The following is a 16774-nucleotide window of genomic DNA, read 5'->3' on the forward strand; positions in this document are numbered from 1 at the left end:
TCTTGTTTATCTGATTTAATTATCTTGTTATCGGTTATAATATTAAGTGTGTAATATAAAATTACTTATATGTATTTATTTAATAACTTAGGTTACTTTGGTGAAAATATTACTAACATTAAAGTGTCTTTAACATGCATGTATCCACTCTTTTTCTCACGATGTCAACAATGCACCCCAGACACATTTATCTTAGACTGATCAAGTAGCATAAGTATTGTTCACGATTCAAAGTCAAAAAAGATTCCGTTGTTAAATAACATAATAAACAAAATAATAAGTAAATGCATACTAAATATAAAAAAAAGTCCGATCCAACCACAGTAAGGTAGTGATTTGTAACAGCTTTCTTATATACATTAAAATTTAGTGGGAATTTTATACAACTTTCATATTGTCTTTTGAAAAGTTTGGGGATAACTAGATGTATGTGAAACACGGGACTCTAGTATTGAGAATCCAAAGAGTAAAATTCCATTTCTGCCCCTACACCAACCATCCATATAAATAAATTGATCCTAGAGTCACATATATGATACATATAGTAATTGTCAGTTGGCAGTTTTTCTTAGAATGAAAATGTCATCTAAGGTCACTGGTGCCACCCTTTGCCTAGCAGTCTTATTCCTCTTCTTAACCTTCACATATGCAGGAAGACTTGGCCCTGCATCTTCCTCTATCACTTCAATCAAAACTCAACATGGGGTGAGTTAATTCGCATAATTATATCATCATATCATATGATCTGCATAACCACGGCAATTAGATCATATGCATGTCTTTTGTATTGTTCAATTATGAATAATCTTGATCTCTTATGTGCTTGAAGGTTTTGGAAGAGGAGAAGTTGGACGTGGAGGAAACTTGTGATGGTATTGGTGAAGAAGAATGCTTGATGAGAAGAACACTTGTGGCTCACACGGATTATATCTACACACAGAAGCACAAACCATGAGATTCATATATAGCTAGTTCTAATATCAAATTCAGGCTATGCCTCAAAAGTTTGCCTTAGTAATTTATGTATAACCAATAGTTTTCATATATATGCCACTTTTGAAATTCTAAGAGATAGTAGTTCAGTCACTTATTTTTCATTTCTTGCTGTTTTGGATAGGAGTTTTCTATAATCTGTATTGAAAGATGTATCCCTTTTTGTTTAATATTGCAAACCAATGTACATGTATACCGATTTGGTAGATATAAATTTGGATATCGCCCTTATTTTTGTTTATCCATTATTTTGAGATCGAGTTTAGACATCAAAAGTATGCATTTTTTTTGTTTTTGTGGTGGTGGTGGTGGTGGGCACAGTAGCATGTTCACCATTTGATTGGTCATATAAAAATACAATGGAACCTTGCATGATGAAGATAAGCATCAGCTGTAAAGTCTTCAACATGTTTGGCAAATAACCAACACAATGGGCCGAAAGTCTATTTGGTTTCCAAAGTGAATAATAACATGTGCGGGAGGGATGGACAGAAGAGAAAAAAGCTTCAAATTATATATCCTTCACGATTATATCTTTGGCGTTTCTTAGTCTATAATCGATGTTAAAGATTGGGAATAGATATGTGTATTTTTCTTTATTACTATTCAAAGATGATGAAACTTGTTTGGGACAAAAGATATGATGCCACTGCCACCTAAATATTCTTGCATTAGTTCAACAATTTTTCCAAGATGACTACGTCGTGATTATTCTAATAAGATTTTATGAAGTTCCTTGTGCAGGATGGACTCAAAATATCAAACTATTATTAATTTTATCCTAAATGTGAACGTGTGACTTTGTCCAAAAACTGTCTCAGTCACACTCATCTCTCTCTCCCACGCTCATTGTTTTGGCTATTTTGCATCTAAATTGCCCTGTTTTTGGAACATGGATAAAGAATCACACTCTTATAAATTCACCCCGTATGTTGAGGGTGATAAATATACTTAACCAATTCGATTAAATAAAATTAAACCGAGAGTTTGGTTTAAATGGTTCACTGTATTGTTTTGTTAGCACTGCAAAAATATTTTTAAAAAATTTGGATTATGGTTTAAGGGTTTAGACAAACCCTTTAAACCAAGCCAGAGCATATAAATTGATTTCAAATGTAATTACATGTGCTATTACATATACAATTACCGTCTTTCTTGCAAGCTCGAACCTCTTCATGCTGATTTGCATTTGAGCCATGCGGTATCCCTTATGTTATCAATGGTTTTTCAGTTATTTTTACTATAAATATTCAGAATTATCTCTTAGCTAGCTGCCAAGATTGTGTTATTTAAGAACCATACTCAATAATTATTTATTTGTTTCTTTGTGATAAATTATAATGTTTTTTGGAGTATAATCGAAACAAAATAATTAGAATAAATTGAGAAAAGCAATGAATTGTGATTTAAGACCAAACCAAATTATCATCATGATCATGGCTTTGTCAATTCCACGAATTTTCCTCTTGGTTTTGCTTGTTCGTTACCAATATGAACAGGATGGCATACTTTCTTTTTTGGTTCAAAACCTACCAATAAAAAATTCTTTCGTGGGTTTGGGTGTTGGAAACTTCATCTAAACAAGAAATTATACGTACAAATGTCTCAATCTAATATCAATTAACTTTATGCAGAAACAAGATTTCAGAATATTCTTTTCTATTAAGCTTCCGTTAATTATTTTAACGTGAAGATCCAGTCGAAAACATTTTTTATTTTTATTTTCAACTTCTTTTCTTCTAATAAAAGAGAAGTTTCCGCGACTTTTCCTAATGAAGAAATACTCTAAATTCAAACCTTAACTCTCCAATATAAAAGCTCCACCTTTTTCTCCATATTCCCTTGGTAGTAGTACTTTGCAAAAATGTTATACAAGTCAACTATATTCATAATCAGTCATCGTGATCACAATAAATATTTATATGCTTTATAGCCTTAGGTCATCAAGTGACATACTGCTTCTAGATTCCTGTTGTCAGGTATTACGCATTCGGACAGTACCTTATATTTTGTAAAATGAAGATTAGTCTACTAATATTTTATTTTGTAAAATCCAATTTAAAATATACAACCATCCATATGTATCCTAATTAACAGTCTATATTCATGACTACATGAATGCATGAATGTAAGGAATCCTTTCCAATCGAATAATCTCACTTAACCTACGGTTAATTAAGTCTCGTCTTAACAAAAACGTATGCTAGCTCTACAAAGAGGTAATGGTATCCCCCCCTCCCCGGCCACCTAAAAAAGAAAGAAAAAAACAATTATTTCACGCCTCACATTTGACATTCCTCAACCAAAATTATAAAAAAGAAAAAAAAACAATTGTACTCTCTGATGATGTTAAGCCAGAAATACTATGGCTTACAAAACTTCCTAATGCATCAGAATCAGTCAAATATTTTAATTACTACCTAGCTAGCCACTGAGTTTGAGAATGGTCTAACAAGAATGACTTCTTTTTGGGAGTGCAGAATGGACACGAATGACTTTAATCATAACAAACACTCTCATGTTTCAACCAACAACTAGCAGTGGACATTGCGGCTGCAGGCCGGCCCCCGTACAACACATGAACATGATTATTCAAATCCAAGAGGCAAGATGTTTATGTTATCTATCATCTTGTCCGTTCATGTTTCAAGTTAAATTTTAAGGTTTTTCTATGTGAAGTTTCAACCTAGCTAGGTTTATATGTGCATGACATATGATTTTAATTTATTCGAACCACAAGATGTTAAACTTAGTTTTTTATTAGTTGATAGTGTAAAGTTATTTTATACTATTAGTTTATGATTATTAAATTATTTATATATATATTATGTGATTAATTGTATGATGAAAAATATATAATTATAAACAAGTACTAAACTTTTGGGTTTTATTTTTTTAACATATTTAACGTGGATTTCATTATTAGCTAGTTAGTGCATTGTTGACCAACAAGGTAAGTAATAAGTTGGCCTACAAACAAGATTTTGACATGTTATTGATGGTAGCATGCCTTTCCGCTGACTCTGAATCACTACGATTAAATTAAAGAAATTTGTATTTCGAGTGGATTAGTCGGCTTAGAAATCTAGATCCACAATCTAACCATAGAAGTTTCTCTGTGGATTTATATTTCCATGACGCCTAGGTGACTCTTTGCCGTACGGTATTTGCTGCTCGATTTGGAAAAAAAATTGGTTGCAATTACTACTAGGTTTGACTTGGAAACCTATGATTACTTGCGATAATTATCGTCAAAATTTTAATGTTTACCTTACCGGAGTCAAAGTTTAGAAAAATGAATATAGCCAGCGTGATGGTAAACGGGCAAAGCGGAATAGTAATACTTGAGTTAAGATCGAAACCAACTTTAGTAAGCAAAATTAGAGGGCAAAACTTTCAACGTTCAACACAGAAGTAAAAAACTAACCCAACAATATTGGCTAACAGGAAATCAGAATGATAGGCACTTGCACAAACATGATTTTGCCAAACAAACTCGGCATCACTTCGTAGTTGTAGAATTTGCACAAAGAGTCTGATGATGTAGATATTATATAGTAAACTAAGATATTGTGATAAATACTCTAAAGAGATATGGCTTCGAGTTGGGCTACAGGCTCCTAGACTTCTCACAACCCAAAGTGTTTCTCAATGGGTCATGCATATTGTGAACACAACTCCCTCTTCTCTTGTGTTTGCCACAGTATGGTGTTTATGGAGGTGAAGGAATAATGTACGTTGTCTTTTCAGATGAGGTTTGGAGTCTTCATCATGTATGTTCTATGATTCGACGAATGCCTCCTCAACCTGTTCATAGGTGACTTCTTCCAAATGGAGTCTCCAAGTTCTATGGAAAAGGCTATGCGTGTCTTGCTGAGTGTCTAGTTAATTTGTTTTCGGCTGTTTTCTTTCCTCATGTACCAAAACTAAATAAAAAATAGCCATGTGCTTTAAGTATGTAATTTGGGTTGATATTCATATATGTGAAATAACATCTTTTAGGAGATTAAAAGGATCCAAATACACTGAGGAATTAACCTTTTATTGTCGATAAGAGAGATTTCAACCCCAAAAAAAATTTGAAGTTAGTTATTTGCATTCAATCCCGGCCCGTAGAGAATTACTTATGAATAAATTAATTAGTTAAGTATCAAACCTTTAATACTGATACTTATGGTTTATAATATATATATATATATTCTTACTGAGGTTTATAATATTTTTTATATTTGCCAAGATGTAATAAGTTGATTTTTTTTTGTTAAATCATACCATATTATTTATAATTTAGATAATTATGAAATTACATTGTTGCTTTTACACAATACAAACTACATAGTCTCATACTTTCATATCTATTTTCCTCTTAGAGAATTTACATACTCTTTTTGAAATTTAAACGTATAATTAGAAAGGGGGGAAATGGCGACACAAAAAGTTATTTTTTGCATAATAAGCCCAAAAAGGTTTTGACAGGAATCGTGGACTAGATTTTTACGCGGGCCTAACCTATGGGCCATGGTAGGTTTTTCCCGCCATGAACAAAAGACCTTTCATTCTCTCCCTGCAAATGCAACGCAACCGTTTCTGACGAAGACAAGAACGATAACAAAATTGAAATTGAATTGAGTGCGAAGAGAAATGTCGCAAACCCTAGGATTAGGAGGCGTAATCCCTCGCTTCGTGAATCGGTCATGGCTCCGAAACCTGACGGTGCGTGCAATGGCATTATCTTCCTCCTCCGATCACGGAGACCAGACACGTGGTGGCCTTCCCCGCTTCTACTCTGAAACTCTTCCTCCTTCCAAGGCACTCTCTTCCTCTTTCTCTCTGCTTCTTTCACAACTCTTTAATAATACTACAAATCATATCACTCCGCAATTCCATATGAAATTCATTCGCACTAATGGATGTAGTTTCAATTTGGAATCAATTTTCAGTTAACAACGCCTTGTTTGTCATTATCCTTGTTGTGTTGGTGATTTATATTTATAGACAGCACTTAGCTTCATCGAGCTAGGGTTTAAGGAAAAGTTCTAAATTTGTGTCTTCAAAGTTCGTTTTAACGGCTTGCTGGCATTTATTTAATTTTTTCACTCCTAAAAAATCATTGCGGTTACCATGCATGCCTTTTATTTGTTTTGTTTAGGTTTAGGTAGTTTTTATTAGTTTATTAATTTTTACCTGGGATGATGCAGGGTAGTGTTATACGTGTGCAATGTGATGAATTCTGGCATATGACAAAAGTTTTGAGGTTGACCACCAACCAATGATAGGTAATTCTTGTTGGTTGCTGCTCGTGTTTTTTGCCATTTTGTCTTGTCCTTGAGTTTTGATATTTCTTTTGCCAAATTGAATAGTCTTTTATAGTTTTTGAAGATATTGTTGATTGTCCTAATCATGCTATTCAAGGGTACAGCTCTTCAATGGGAAAGGAAGTCTGGTAGAAGGATGTATACAGAACATTGATCGCACTGGACTTGATTTTGTTGCATTGAATGATTTGATATCAATACCTCCACCAAATACACAATTGCATGTATTTGCTGGTTTTGGTAAGTTCTTGTAGTTTTCTGTCAAACTACAACTATTATTAACTGTTGCGTATTTTCAACACTTGATTTTTTCCATCCAATTTTTCACTCATTGAGAACCATACCTGTCTAGGTACTCTGAAGGGTGGCCGTGCTGACTGGCTTTTAGAGAAATGCACAGTACGTTTCGATAATATATTGAGATTTTATCTGGTTAGACTTACAGCTTCTATTTGTTATGGTTGTTTTTCTTTTATTCATGTTTAAATGCAATAGGAACTTGGAGCCAATAGTGTTACTCCTCTATTGACTGAACGTTCTCCATCAATCTCCTGCAAATGGGAGTGAAGTTGGGCACAGCAAGTGTGCTTTTGAATTCCTTTCTTTGTGTGACTGGTGTATTTGCCATGAATATTCATATTAAGCTATTTGATACAGGGATGCCTCAGTTGCTCGGAACTAGCTTTGGAGGCATTGCTGCTTGCATATTCTGGTATTTGGTTACCGTTTTTCGGTATAAGCACAAAGCCTTGGTGGACTAGTTGCCTGCCTAATTGTGTTCCAAATACAAATGTAATTTGATTTGGAAGTTAATTTTCTGTCAGGTGCTACAATTTTTTTCACTACAAGACAACTACTGTAAGTCAGTAACAATTTGTTTCTAATATATTCCAATATTTTTTCCCAATTTTAATAACTTTTCATGAGAAGATTTCTATTTCAAAAGATAAAATACTGTATATTTTTTATTTAATAATTAAAATGAAGTGGATAATTACTATAAGTCTATTTACTTTTATTCGGTTATTCCTTATCGAAAGTGTAATATAATAAAAAAATACATGGACATAAAAATCTCTTGGGCCAGCAAAGCAAAGGGTTAGTGTTTGATTCAGTGGATTAGAAAACATTTGTAGCTTCTGAATGCAAAACAAAAAAAAAATCCATTTTGATAATTACATATTTAAAATGAATTTTGTTTCAAAGTATTCAAATAATATTTTTTTAAAAACAAACTAATACCCATTATATATATATAAAAAAAATAAGATTACTTTCAACTCAATTTTATCTATAAGAACTAAAAAAAATTATCAATTCTACAAAATTACATTGGTCCTATATCAATTCTAGCAATACACTTCCAAATAGATACGTAATCTGTTAACGTTTTGTAATAATCTTGTTTAGGGCATTAACCAGACCAATTATATTATAAAATAAATAATATTGTTATATATAATATTAAAATTTTTAATGTATATTTAATATTCATGTAAATTTAAATAATAAATTTTGTAATAATTAATTTTTATATAATTCATACGAATTATTTAATATGTACATTTTTTATAAATAAAAAATATTTACTATTAAAAAATTAATTTATTAATAAATTAAAAAAAAACATATTTTTGAAAGAAAAAAAAACTTACAGATCACGTAATCTGTATGAGTTAACTTGTACAGATTACGTGATCCGCATGAGTCATACGGATTACGTAATCCGTATGATTCAGACAAATCATGTAATTCGTATGAGGTATACGAATTATGTAATTCGTAAAAACAAAAAACCTTTAAGGGCATTTTTGGAATTTCGTTTTAATGCTGGGTGCACAATCAATTTTCCTAGTGCACCTAGCAAAGCCTCTTGTTTAATACCAAGACTTTGGGCATTTAGCTAACGCATGTATTGGGCTGGACTATGCGATGATCGTTGGGAGTATCATGTTTTAGCTACAAACCCTAATCCAAATTGGGAAAAAAATCCCTATTTACAAAATAAATAACTAATTACTCCAGGAATCACCCTTCAAATTGGTTAATAATTCGTCTTACAAAAGTTTTTTTTATACATACAATCAACAATTAAATCCTAATCAATATATTTAAAAAATTCAGTTATAGACTAATTATGTCAAACTTTGCTAATAAAATTTACAAGCTTTCATACTATTATTCAATCACAAATTATCAAATAATTAAAAAATAATGGCATTTACAATAATTATTTCAAAGATTATGTTCAAGATAATTTCCAATTAATTGTAATGACATTATTATACCAAAATTAAATCCAAATTTATTTCTTCTTTCCTGTATTGGAAAACGTTTTATACATTATCCCACGGGAGGGTGATACATGAACCAATCTATACTAATGACCTATCAGAAACCATTTTTTTTTTTTTTTACAAATTATTCAGAGCTAACTCAGCTAAAAAATAAAATGAGAACTTTTTTAGTGAAGTAAGAAATGCTTTTGGTTTTCATTCTTTGCATAATTTAGTCCTACGCAGTTAATATAGTCCACATGTCTTGTTCTGCTTCATCTCGTTATCCATTCGGGATAACTCTTGGTTGTTGCTAAACGAGACAGATGAAAAATATCCGATGAGTAGTTCAATAGGGCAAAGCATATTGATGGCACTAACTGTTACAGTAAACAAGTATGCTTCATCTAATCTGCAAGCTGTTCCCAGAACACAAGGAAAAGTAGCAACCAAAAAAACCACACCAACCTTAAGCACCAATGTGGAAATGGGAAGAAGAGGACTTGTCTTATCCACTGTAATCGCCACCACGCAAGTACCTGAACCTGACTCTAGGACTCAGCTTCTTAAAAGTATACACATTCTCTCTTCAGTTTTCTTGTGTCTTGTGTTATAACAATTACTTGTATTGGTCTTTGCTAACATTAAGGAAATGTAATGTAATGAAATTTTTATCAGAATATCAGAAGAAATCAGAGGAAAACAAGGAGAAAAATGACAAAGAGGTAAGCAAATCACTAGCTGAATTCCCCACCTGTGCAATTAAATGTTAGAGATGAAATATATGATGCAATTAACGTTTTTTTAACTTTAATGTGGAAGTATGAGTCAATGAATTAATTGATACTTTGCCAGCTGAGGAATATTATTATCTAGTCAACCACATTCAACATTTGTCTTTAGTGTCTGCATAGGATGTGCGTTTATGTTTTGTGATGTGTTTAATTTTTTTATCACATTGTTGAGCAGAGGCTGGAGAGTTATTACAAGCGTAACTACAAGGATTACTTTGAATTGATGGAAGGGACATTGAAGGCAAAGGATGGGAAGCTTTCTGATACAGAAAAGGGTATCCTTGATTGGCTTCAAAAAAACAAGTGAAAGGTTTTCTTAATTGTTTTACTTTCCAGTCGGTGGTGCTCAGATGACATTGAATTTGCTTCTGTACACTGTTGCTTTACCTATGGAACTGTACATTAGAGATGTACATAGGTACCTTGTAGATTGTGATTCCCGTGTCCTTGAAATCCTCCGAGTACAACTATTTCAAGTGATCGAGTTAATGAATTTAATTTGACATTGGTATTGGTTGGCATCACATTCTTCAATAGTATATTGTACCACAATAACTATATTTCTCTTCTTCACATTGGCTGGCATCACATTCTCCATTTGCTCCGACAACTCTAGCCTTATGTGGTTTCTTCTTTCTTTCTCTTTTAGATTATTTCTCTCTCTCTTGGGGGTATTTGTATATGGTGGCAGTTTCTTTCTTGCAAGATGGGTCACCGAAATTTGATAGATACTGAATAGGAGAGGACAATAGTTGGTTGCACAATAAGATAAGCATTTCACTGCATTGCCATGACCTGTTCAAAGGACATGAAAATAAAATATTATTGGCAAGCTAAGGTTTCAAAGTCAACCCTCAAAAAAATACCAAGGATTTTTGTGACTAAGCTACCGAATGATTTGGTAGTGTGGTCAAACATTAGCTTTAGGTTCACCAATCACCACATGCATTATTTGCTCACAATTGGCCATTTAAAACCAAATTTCATGATCATTCTTAAATCTTAGCTCCCAAACCTAAGGTCGTCTAAAAGATAAATACTGTGGGAACTTCTATAATAGCATTGTGGTAATTGACACTATAACTTACATAGTCACCAGCCAGCCAATTATGTAACTAGTGGTTTGCATACCCTGCCCATGACTTTGTATCAGCTTAATTGGAAGAACCCATCTTGTACTTTGGGAATAAAGCTAACTTTATGAAGCCTGTTTTAAGATTGAATTTCCTTTATCAATGGCCTCTAAGTAGATATTTTGAGTCAAATCTCTAGCAGTTTGTACCTGTATAAATATTTATCTCCCGTCAAGGTTTTGTTTGTATTAATATTATGAAGGATCAAATTTCATGATCAGTAGCCACGTAGTTATCCAGTGGTACAATTTGGTTTTCTTAATCTTGTCCACAAGTTGTATCAGAGTCTCCAGTATCCCACATGTGAGGTCCAAGATTGAACAGTTGAAATTAAGTACGAGTTTCCAAAATATGAATCTACGCTTGAAAGAAAACAAAATTCCTTTGGGATTTGAAGTGTGGTTTTGAATCTTTTGACTAATGGTGAAGGAAGAATGATTCTGCCTGGTGAACTTTTTCAATGTTGCTCTCCCATGGGCATAAGAACCATTATTACATTTTACCGTCTCAAGTGAAATTGCATTTTACCTTTACTGCATCAGAAAATAGAATAGTAATTAAAGACTAAAGTAAAGACTCGTTTCCAACCGTGTGGGATTTTGCAGTGACGTAATGAGTTACTCACTGTCCATCATCAGGTTAGGTTATAGTATGTAACACATTCATTTCCTTGGAGAAATTATTGTATGTATGAGACTACTACTAGTGTGTTTGCTTCATATTTGCAAAAGAGAATTAATTTTTTTTTCACATGAAAAACACCACAACTCTCTGTAACTTGAATATTTTCATGATGAAAAATTGAATTTTATGGAGCTATTACGAAACCAACAATACTATAGTGTCTATGGTTTCGGTCACTTTTATGTGATACGTAATAATTCTTTTTTAAAATTAAAAATTCAATTATATGTCAGTTAGTAGATGATAAATGTTTTGATTTTTGAAGGATACAATAATTTTTTCATTGCTTGGCATAGAGCTTGCAACCCGCATGAGTGCAGAAGTTGTCCCGAGAAATGGAAACATGCATACTAAATTGGCAATGGTCACATAAATATAAGATGAGACAAATAGACTGCAACAAAGCACCTTCCTTACTCTCTTATAAGGATAAAGGGGGTTTGGTTTGGGCGATGGTTTGAAAAACAGAAATGTTTTTCCCACACCCTTTTACATTCTTATCCATTTAGATGGAATGCACTGGGCTCATCAATTTTAAATTATTTTCTCTCTCTCTAGAAGTTCATTTGTTTGATTTATCTGCAAGTTAACCTTTTCAAATTTTTTTAGTACTATTTAGTTACCAAGACTCACGTTGCCTAACTTCAAATTATATAAGAAAGTTGTAAGATCACATCTTACTATTGGACCATATGAATAGAAAGAAAAGAGATAAAGAGAAAAAGAAATGAAGAGGAAAAAAATCTAATGAATGTGATAAGAAATGAAGAGAGACATAGAAACAAAAAAAAGTTTTTGAATCACTGTGTTACAAATATAAAGTATAATTAATCTTTATAAAAAAAAAAGTGATTGAGTATTTTCAATGAGGTGTTACTCACAGTCTCAGCATAAATATAATATGAGAAAAAATGTGGGCTGAGATTATAATTTTTATCATCCTTAACATGTGGGCTGAGATTATAATTTTTATCATCCTAAATTCTCAATGGGCATCTTTTCTTTAGCTTTTTCAACATTTCTGGACTCAAGCCAGAATATTTGCCTTTATTTTAATAGTAACTGACTAGGAATAAAAAAAATCAAAGGCAGGATTGTGGATGACATCAAGTCCTATGACAGCTTCCAAGCAGACAGAGTAGGAGGGAACAAACCCACAAAAACGAACATTACAAATCATATTTTAAAAGAGGATCCTTCCAAAGGAGATAAAGTTGACAAACTAAACAAAATGGGGCATGTTCCTTTGGGTCAGCAAGATCACAGACAGGATCTCCAGTGCCTAAAAGAGATTTAAAGAGATACATATCAAATATTCCAACATCAACTTTGACATTTCCTCCTCATCTTTGTACAAGGTCCTCGTTGCCCATCCCTCATAACACTGTTTATCATTTTTTTTATCAATAAATTTTAATTTCGTTAAAAATATCAATTGGAGCATTGGGAATTCGAAACTATGATATCTTCTTTCATTCTTGTTTCATCTTTTCTCAATTAATGGATCGATCTTACATCTCTTACTACTTACCATCTTGGTTTTTTTTGGAAACACATTAATAAGTCTTAATTCTGAAAACACTTCAACTCAGAAAAATAATGGACCTTTGTCTTGTCTTGTCTTGACTCTCCCTAACACTCTTAAAGGCCTTGTCCCTTTTAACGATTAAAACTTTTTTCCCCTTAATTTATTGTAATCATGGCTACTACAACTAATAATATAAAGATTCTACATAATCAAATGTAAATGAAAAGTGATCCTACCTAACTCACAAAAGGATCACGTAACCTTTATCTGAATTATCCGTGAAACGAGCATCGATATGTTAAGTCGGCAGCAATTAGTTTTGTTTTGCTTTACTACTTACCAAATAAATTATCTCATTGGATATCCCATTGGATTATCAAGTGCATATCTTTCAAGTTTATCCCTAACTCCTTTCATGATTAAAAAATTTCTTTCAAGTTTATTATTAAGATAAATATGTTAACCATTGAATTTAAAATGAATTAAGATTTTGTATTTTAAATTAAATTAAAGATTAGTGTACTCCTTTCTTCACCTTAAATTGAATGTAGACACAAGATCTGCTCTTAGCCTCTTACTCAACTCAACTTGGAAGCTCTTAACGTGGAAAAGTTGTATTTATTAAAGTGCTAATTTTATACAGCCAACGAGAAATAAGGCTAGGCTAATTATATTTCAATTTTAAAGCGATTGAATGTTAGTACTGCATTTATATTGAGCTTGAGGCTTCATGGAAAACAAGAGGGGAGCATGCTTACACATACACAGAGCCTGCCTAACTGATCTACCTTGTAATCATCATTCATTGACAACAAAATTAAATTTCTACAGCAAAAAAAAAGAAATCTAACTTGTCTTTTCAGGTTGTTTCCCACTACATTAACAAGAGAAAAGAAGAGAAAGGTACAGGGTCCCTTTCAATACTAAATTCCATCAACACCATGATTCTCCATCCATAGCAAAACTCATATATCTTCACCTTATCCCCATCCCTTTCCCTCCATACCATCTGCCAAACAAAGAATGCAAATAAATAAATAAATATGATCACAATCACAACCAAAAATTAGAATTATGTTTTCTTCCCGTGCATATAAGAAGAAACTTACTTTTTGCCTTGAAGCTCATTTCCTGATTGTAAGAAACCAAAGTGTTCTCCTTGGAATGATGATCTTCCCTGCAAGAATACAAAATGGTTCTAACTTCTAAAGAAGTGTAAACTAGTGAAATCAGAAGAAGAGAGTCAAGCAAATTAATTACCTCAAAATAAGTTGCAGAAAAACCTTGAGAATAATCTAGCATACTCCCTATGGAAGTTTGTTGGTTGGCCACATTAACATTGTTCTGAAAATTTGTCAAGAACAATGAGTAACAAACACATTGCAAGCAAGCAGTTCATCATTTTTGGTAAAATAGTACTAAAAACAATGAAATAGCATGCAAGCCTCAAACTTACAGTGGAAAAGTCAAAGACAGGAGAGCTAGCAGTGTCATAAAGAAAAGAAGGCAGATGCTGCTGATCTTCAAGGTGTTGTTGATTTTCTTTAATTTTCTTCTTCTTTGTACCACTCTTGGCCTGCATCACTGCCTTCTTGGATGCTGAATAAAAGCAACCATTGACTTCTTCATTGAAGTAATTAGCCTCATCATAATCTGGGAAATGTGGAGGTCCAGAAGAAGCATCAGAAACCATGGACAAGTCCTCCTCCTCCTCATCTTTGAATCTTTTGTCTTTGTGTTCCTCCTCATAAGACCCCTCAGTTCCACCAGCCTTCTGGTTAAGGAAAGATTGCTCCAGGTATAGAGTCCAACCAGACTCACACCCACTACTGCATATTTCTGAACTAAATGTATTCATCTTCCTTTCTTTCTTTTTTCTCTCTCTATATATTGTAGTATATAAGAAACTATAGGAGACTCCAATTTATGATGAAAGAGTGGTAAAAGGGTGAAAAGAATGGAACAAATTGTGAAACTCTAACACACCCTTTTAACGGTATGGCAATGTGGTTTTGGGGTGCAATGTCCACACATCAAACCAAGTTGTATATGAAGAGTTATTAGTTGGTTTGAATCCTGTGTGCTCAATCCTTTTAAATAGCATCTTGAGTTCGATTTTGTAAATGAAAAAAATATAATTGAAAAAAAAATCACTAAAAATAGTGAATTAAATTTTTAACTGAAATTAGTTACTAATAAAATTAATGAATATTTCACAATTATAGTATTAATAAATAAAAACAAGTTTGTATAGAAATAATAACAAGAGGGAATAGGAGGTGGAAAAGACCAAAGAGAATCAGACTCAAAGCTACACTAGTTTTGTCCTCACTCTCCCTTTCTATGCCAGTGAGTAAGTGCCAGTTGTGTGGGTTATAGTGGGTGCATATAAGAGAGAGAGAGAGAAAGCCACATGCTAGACAGCGAAGCACTGTGTACCCTCTTAACAAAACAAAACAGGGTGCACGTCTATTTCCTCTGTATAGGAGTACTACACCTATCCTTTACTTCAGCAATCAGCACCAGTACTGTGCAATGCATCTCTTAACTCTTTCTCTGTCTATGACCACTGTTATTATCCCAAGAATATATAATGGTTAGTAAAGGGTGTTGTTTCATTATAGAAAGTGATTCTCCTAGAATGGATTTTATTCAGTATTCAAAAACATGATTCGTAGGTCGAATGCAAAAAAGAAGTGTAAACGCTCTTCTGAACATAGATATTAGACAGTACTACATTGTATTTGGTATACATCCTAGTGCACATATTTTTCCTTTTGTGTGTCCATTAGGACATTAGGTGTGGTGAGTTTAAATTTCATGGTTTCAAATTTGCAATTGTACACTAGAAAACAATGGTTCAAGGCAAACAGAATTGTATTACCCTTTTATGCAGACTGCTTGGTCAAATGACCTTGTCTTTCTTTCTTAAACTTTTATATAATTTTACATGTTTCTATTATTTTTTTAATTAAAATCATTCATCTTTATAGTGCAGATTAATAAGTAAAAGTTTTAATTCTAACTTGAGAATAACACTTAGCTTTACTAGTATTCTTTAATTTTTATCCATTCGCAAAATAAGAAAATTAAAATTATAATCTTAATCTTTTACATTTTAACTTTTATGTCTTGTAATTTTATTCAATCACATTATCCATTATATTTAATATTTGTTTCCCTTTCTTATCTTTCTTTTTCTGTTTATATATAGCTCGTGTGGGTTATGACTTAATAAATAGTCTTTTTAGAAATATAAAGCAAAAATATATATTTTTATAACTAAGTAAGATAATTTCAATGATTCCTTTTGTTTTGAGAAAATATTTTTAATTAATATATATATATATATCATAGAAATAAATAAAATTGTATAAATAATTTATATAATATTAAATACATTGTAAATTATTTAATATTTTATTAGTACAACTGAAAAAGTAAATTAGCTTTTAGCATAACTGCACCAGTGGAGAGACTGTAAAATTCTTTTGGGGCATAGTGCAGTTGACTAGGATTTTATGTATCCACATGCAATCACATTCACAATCCTTCTCTCCTTTTCAAGATTTTACACTGCCAGGATTTGCATAGGCATGTGGACACGTGTGCATAGAGTTCGGCTTATTCAAAAGGAGAAGCTTAAAGTGAAGTGATAACAGATAACTACAATTACTATAAAAAAAATACAGATTATTATAAAATATTTAGATATTTTTAATAAATTATGAAGTTCTTGAATTCTATTTTTTTAGGTTTTTAAAATAGCTTCATACTTTTTATTTTAAAACATTCAAATCCGTGTGCATGGTATATTGGTATACAATATATATGCGAAGTTCCAATTATTCATACTATTCAAACACATATGTATGCACGTGCACATGCACTTCTATCTAAGTTCCACCTTTTTTTTTGGTATATAGATAATTTTGTAACTGTCAATCGTGAAATTCTTTTAATGCAAAAATGGATTTCCCTTCTTTATCTCCTCATTTCATAATGTCCTAAATTTTTTTTTATTAAAGATAATGTCTTAAAAGTTTGTTCT

General features: G+C 32.2%; 4 protein-coding genes across 4 annotated transcripts; 3 read left to right on the forward strand and 1 right to left on the reverse strand.

Moving 5' to 3' along the window:
• The first annotated feature begins 529 nt into the window (after positions 1 to 529).
• On the forward strand, positions 530 to 1224 carry LOC100800220 (phytosulfokines 3). Its single transcript, XM_003536523.5, has 2 exons — positions 530 to 705; positions 830 to 1224. Exons 1-2 carry the CDS (start codon positions 574 to 576, stop codon positions 953 to 955), a joined length of 258 nt encoding a protein of 85 aa, XP_003536571.1. The 5' UTR covers positions 530 to 573; the 3' UTR covers positions 956 to 1224.
• A 4410-nt stretch (positions 1225 to 5634) lies between these two features.
• LOC100797940 (ribosomal RNA small subunit methyltransferase E) lies at positions 5635 to 7069 on the forward strand. Its single transcript, XM_041006230.1, has 6 exons — positions 5635 to 5802; positions 6192 to 6258; positions 6399 to 6548; positions 6661 to 6707; positions 6804 to 6861; positions 6966 to 7069. The coding sequence occupies exons 1-6, from the start codon at positions 5635 to 5637 to the stop codon at positions 7067 to 7069; spliced, it is 594 nt and encodes a 197-aa protein (XP_040862164.1).
• A 1769-nt stretch (positions 7070 to 8838) lies between these two features.
• Positions 8839 to 9951, forward strand: LOC100800755 (uncharacterized). The gene is made up of 3 exons (XM_003536524.4): positions 8839 to 9156; positions 9263 to 9309; positions 9554 to 9951. Exons 1-3 carry the CDS (start codon positions 8925 to 8927, stop codon positions 9683 to 9685), a joined length of 411 nt encoding a protein of 136 aa, XP_003536572.1. The 5' UTR covers positions 8839 to 8924; the 3' UTR covers positions 9686 to 9951.
• Positions 9952 to 13508: 3557 nt separating this feature from the next.
• On the reverse strand, positions 13509 to 14795 carry LOC100798463 (protein SOB FIVE-LIKE 5). The gene is made up of 4 exons (XM_003535633.5): positions 14180 to 14795; positions 13984 to 14067; positions 13833 to 13900; positions 13509 to 13732 (listed from the first exon to the last, which is right to left on the reverse strand). The coding sequence occupies exons 1-4, from the start codon at positions 14579 to 14581 to the stop codon at positions 13699 to 13701; spliced, it is 588 nt and encodes a 195-aa protein (XP_003535681.1). The 5' UTR covers positions 14582 to 14795; the 3' UTR covers positions 13509 to 13698.
• Positions 14796 to 16774: the final 1979 nt, after the last annotated feature.

Source organism: Glycine max, chromosome 10 (genome assembly GCF_000004515.6).
Source record: "Glycine max cultivar Williams 82 chromosome 10, Glycine_max_v4.0, whole genome shotgun sequence".
In the NCBI taxonomy this organism is placed as follows: domain Eukaryota; kingdom Viridiplantae; phylum Streptophyta; class Magnoliopsida; order Fabales; family Fabaceae; genus Glycine; species Glycine max.

Coding starts and splice junctions, on each gene's coding strand:
- LOC100800220 (XM_003536523.5), top strand. CDS start 574: ATGAAAATGTCATCTAAGGTCACTGGTGCCACCCTTTGCCTAGCAGTC. Junction 706..829: donor CAATCAAAACTCAACATGGG/GTGAGTTAATTC, acceptor ATGTGCTTGAAG/GTTTTGGAAGAGGAGAAGTT.
- LOC100797940 (XM_041006230.1), top strand. CDS start 5,635: ATGTCGCAAACCCTAGGATTAGGAGGCGTAATCCCTCGCTTCGTGAAT. Junction 6,549..6,660: donor GCATGTATTTGCTGGTTTTG/GTAAGTTCTTGT, acceptor ATACCTGTCTAG/GTACTCTGAAGGGTGGCCGT. Junction 6,862..6,965: donor ACGTTCTCCATCAATCTCCT/GCAAATGGGAGT, acceptor TATTTGATACAG/GGATGCCTCAGTTGCTCGGA.
- LOC100800755 (XM_003536524.4), top strand. CDS start 8,925: ATGAGTAGTTCAATAGGGCAAAGCATATTGATGGCACTAACTGTTACA. Junction 9,157..9,262: donor TAGGACTCAGCTTCTTAAAA/GTATACACATTC, acceptor AATTTTTATCAG/AATATCAGAAGAAATCAGAG. Junction 9,310..9,553: donor AGGAGAAAAATGACAAAGAG/GTAAGCAAATCA, acceptor ATTGTTGAGCAG/AGGCTGGAGAGTTATTACAA.
- LOC100798463 (XM_003535633.5), bottom strand. CDS start 14,581: ATGAATACATTTAGTTCAGAAATATGCAGTAGTGGGTGTGAGTCTGGT. Junction 13,901..13,983: donor TTTCTGCAACTTATTTTGAG/GTAATTAATTTG, acceptor GTATTCTTGCAG/GGAAGATCATCATTCCAAGG. Junction 13,733..13,832: donor AATGAGCTTCAAGGCAAAAA/GTAAGTTTCTTC, acceptor TTTGTTTGGCAG/ATGGTATGGAGGGAAAGGGA.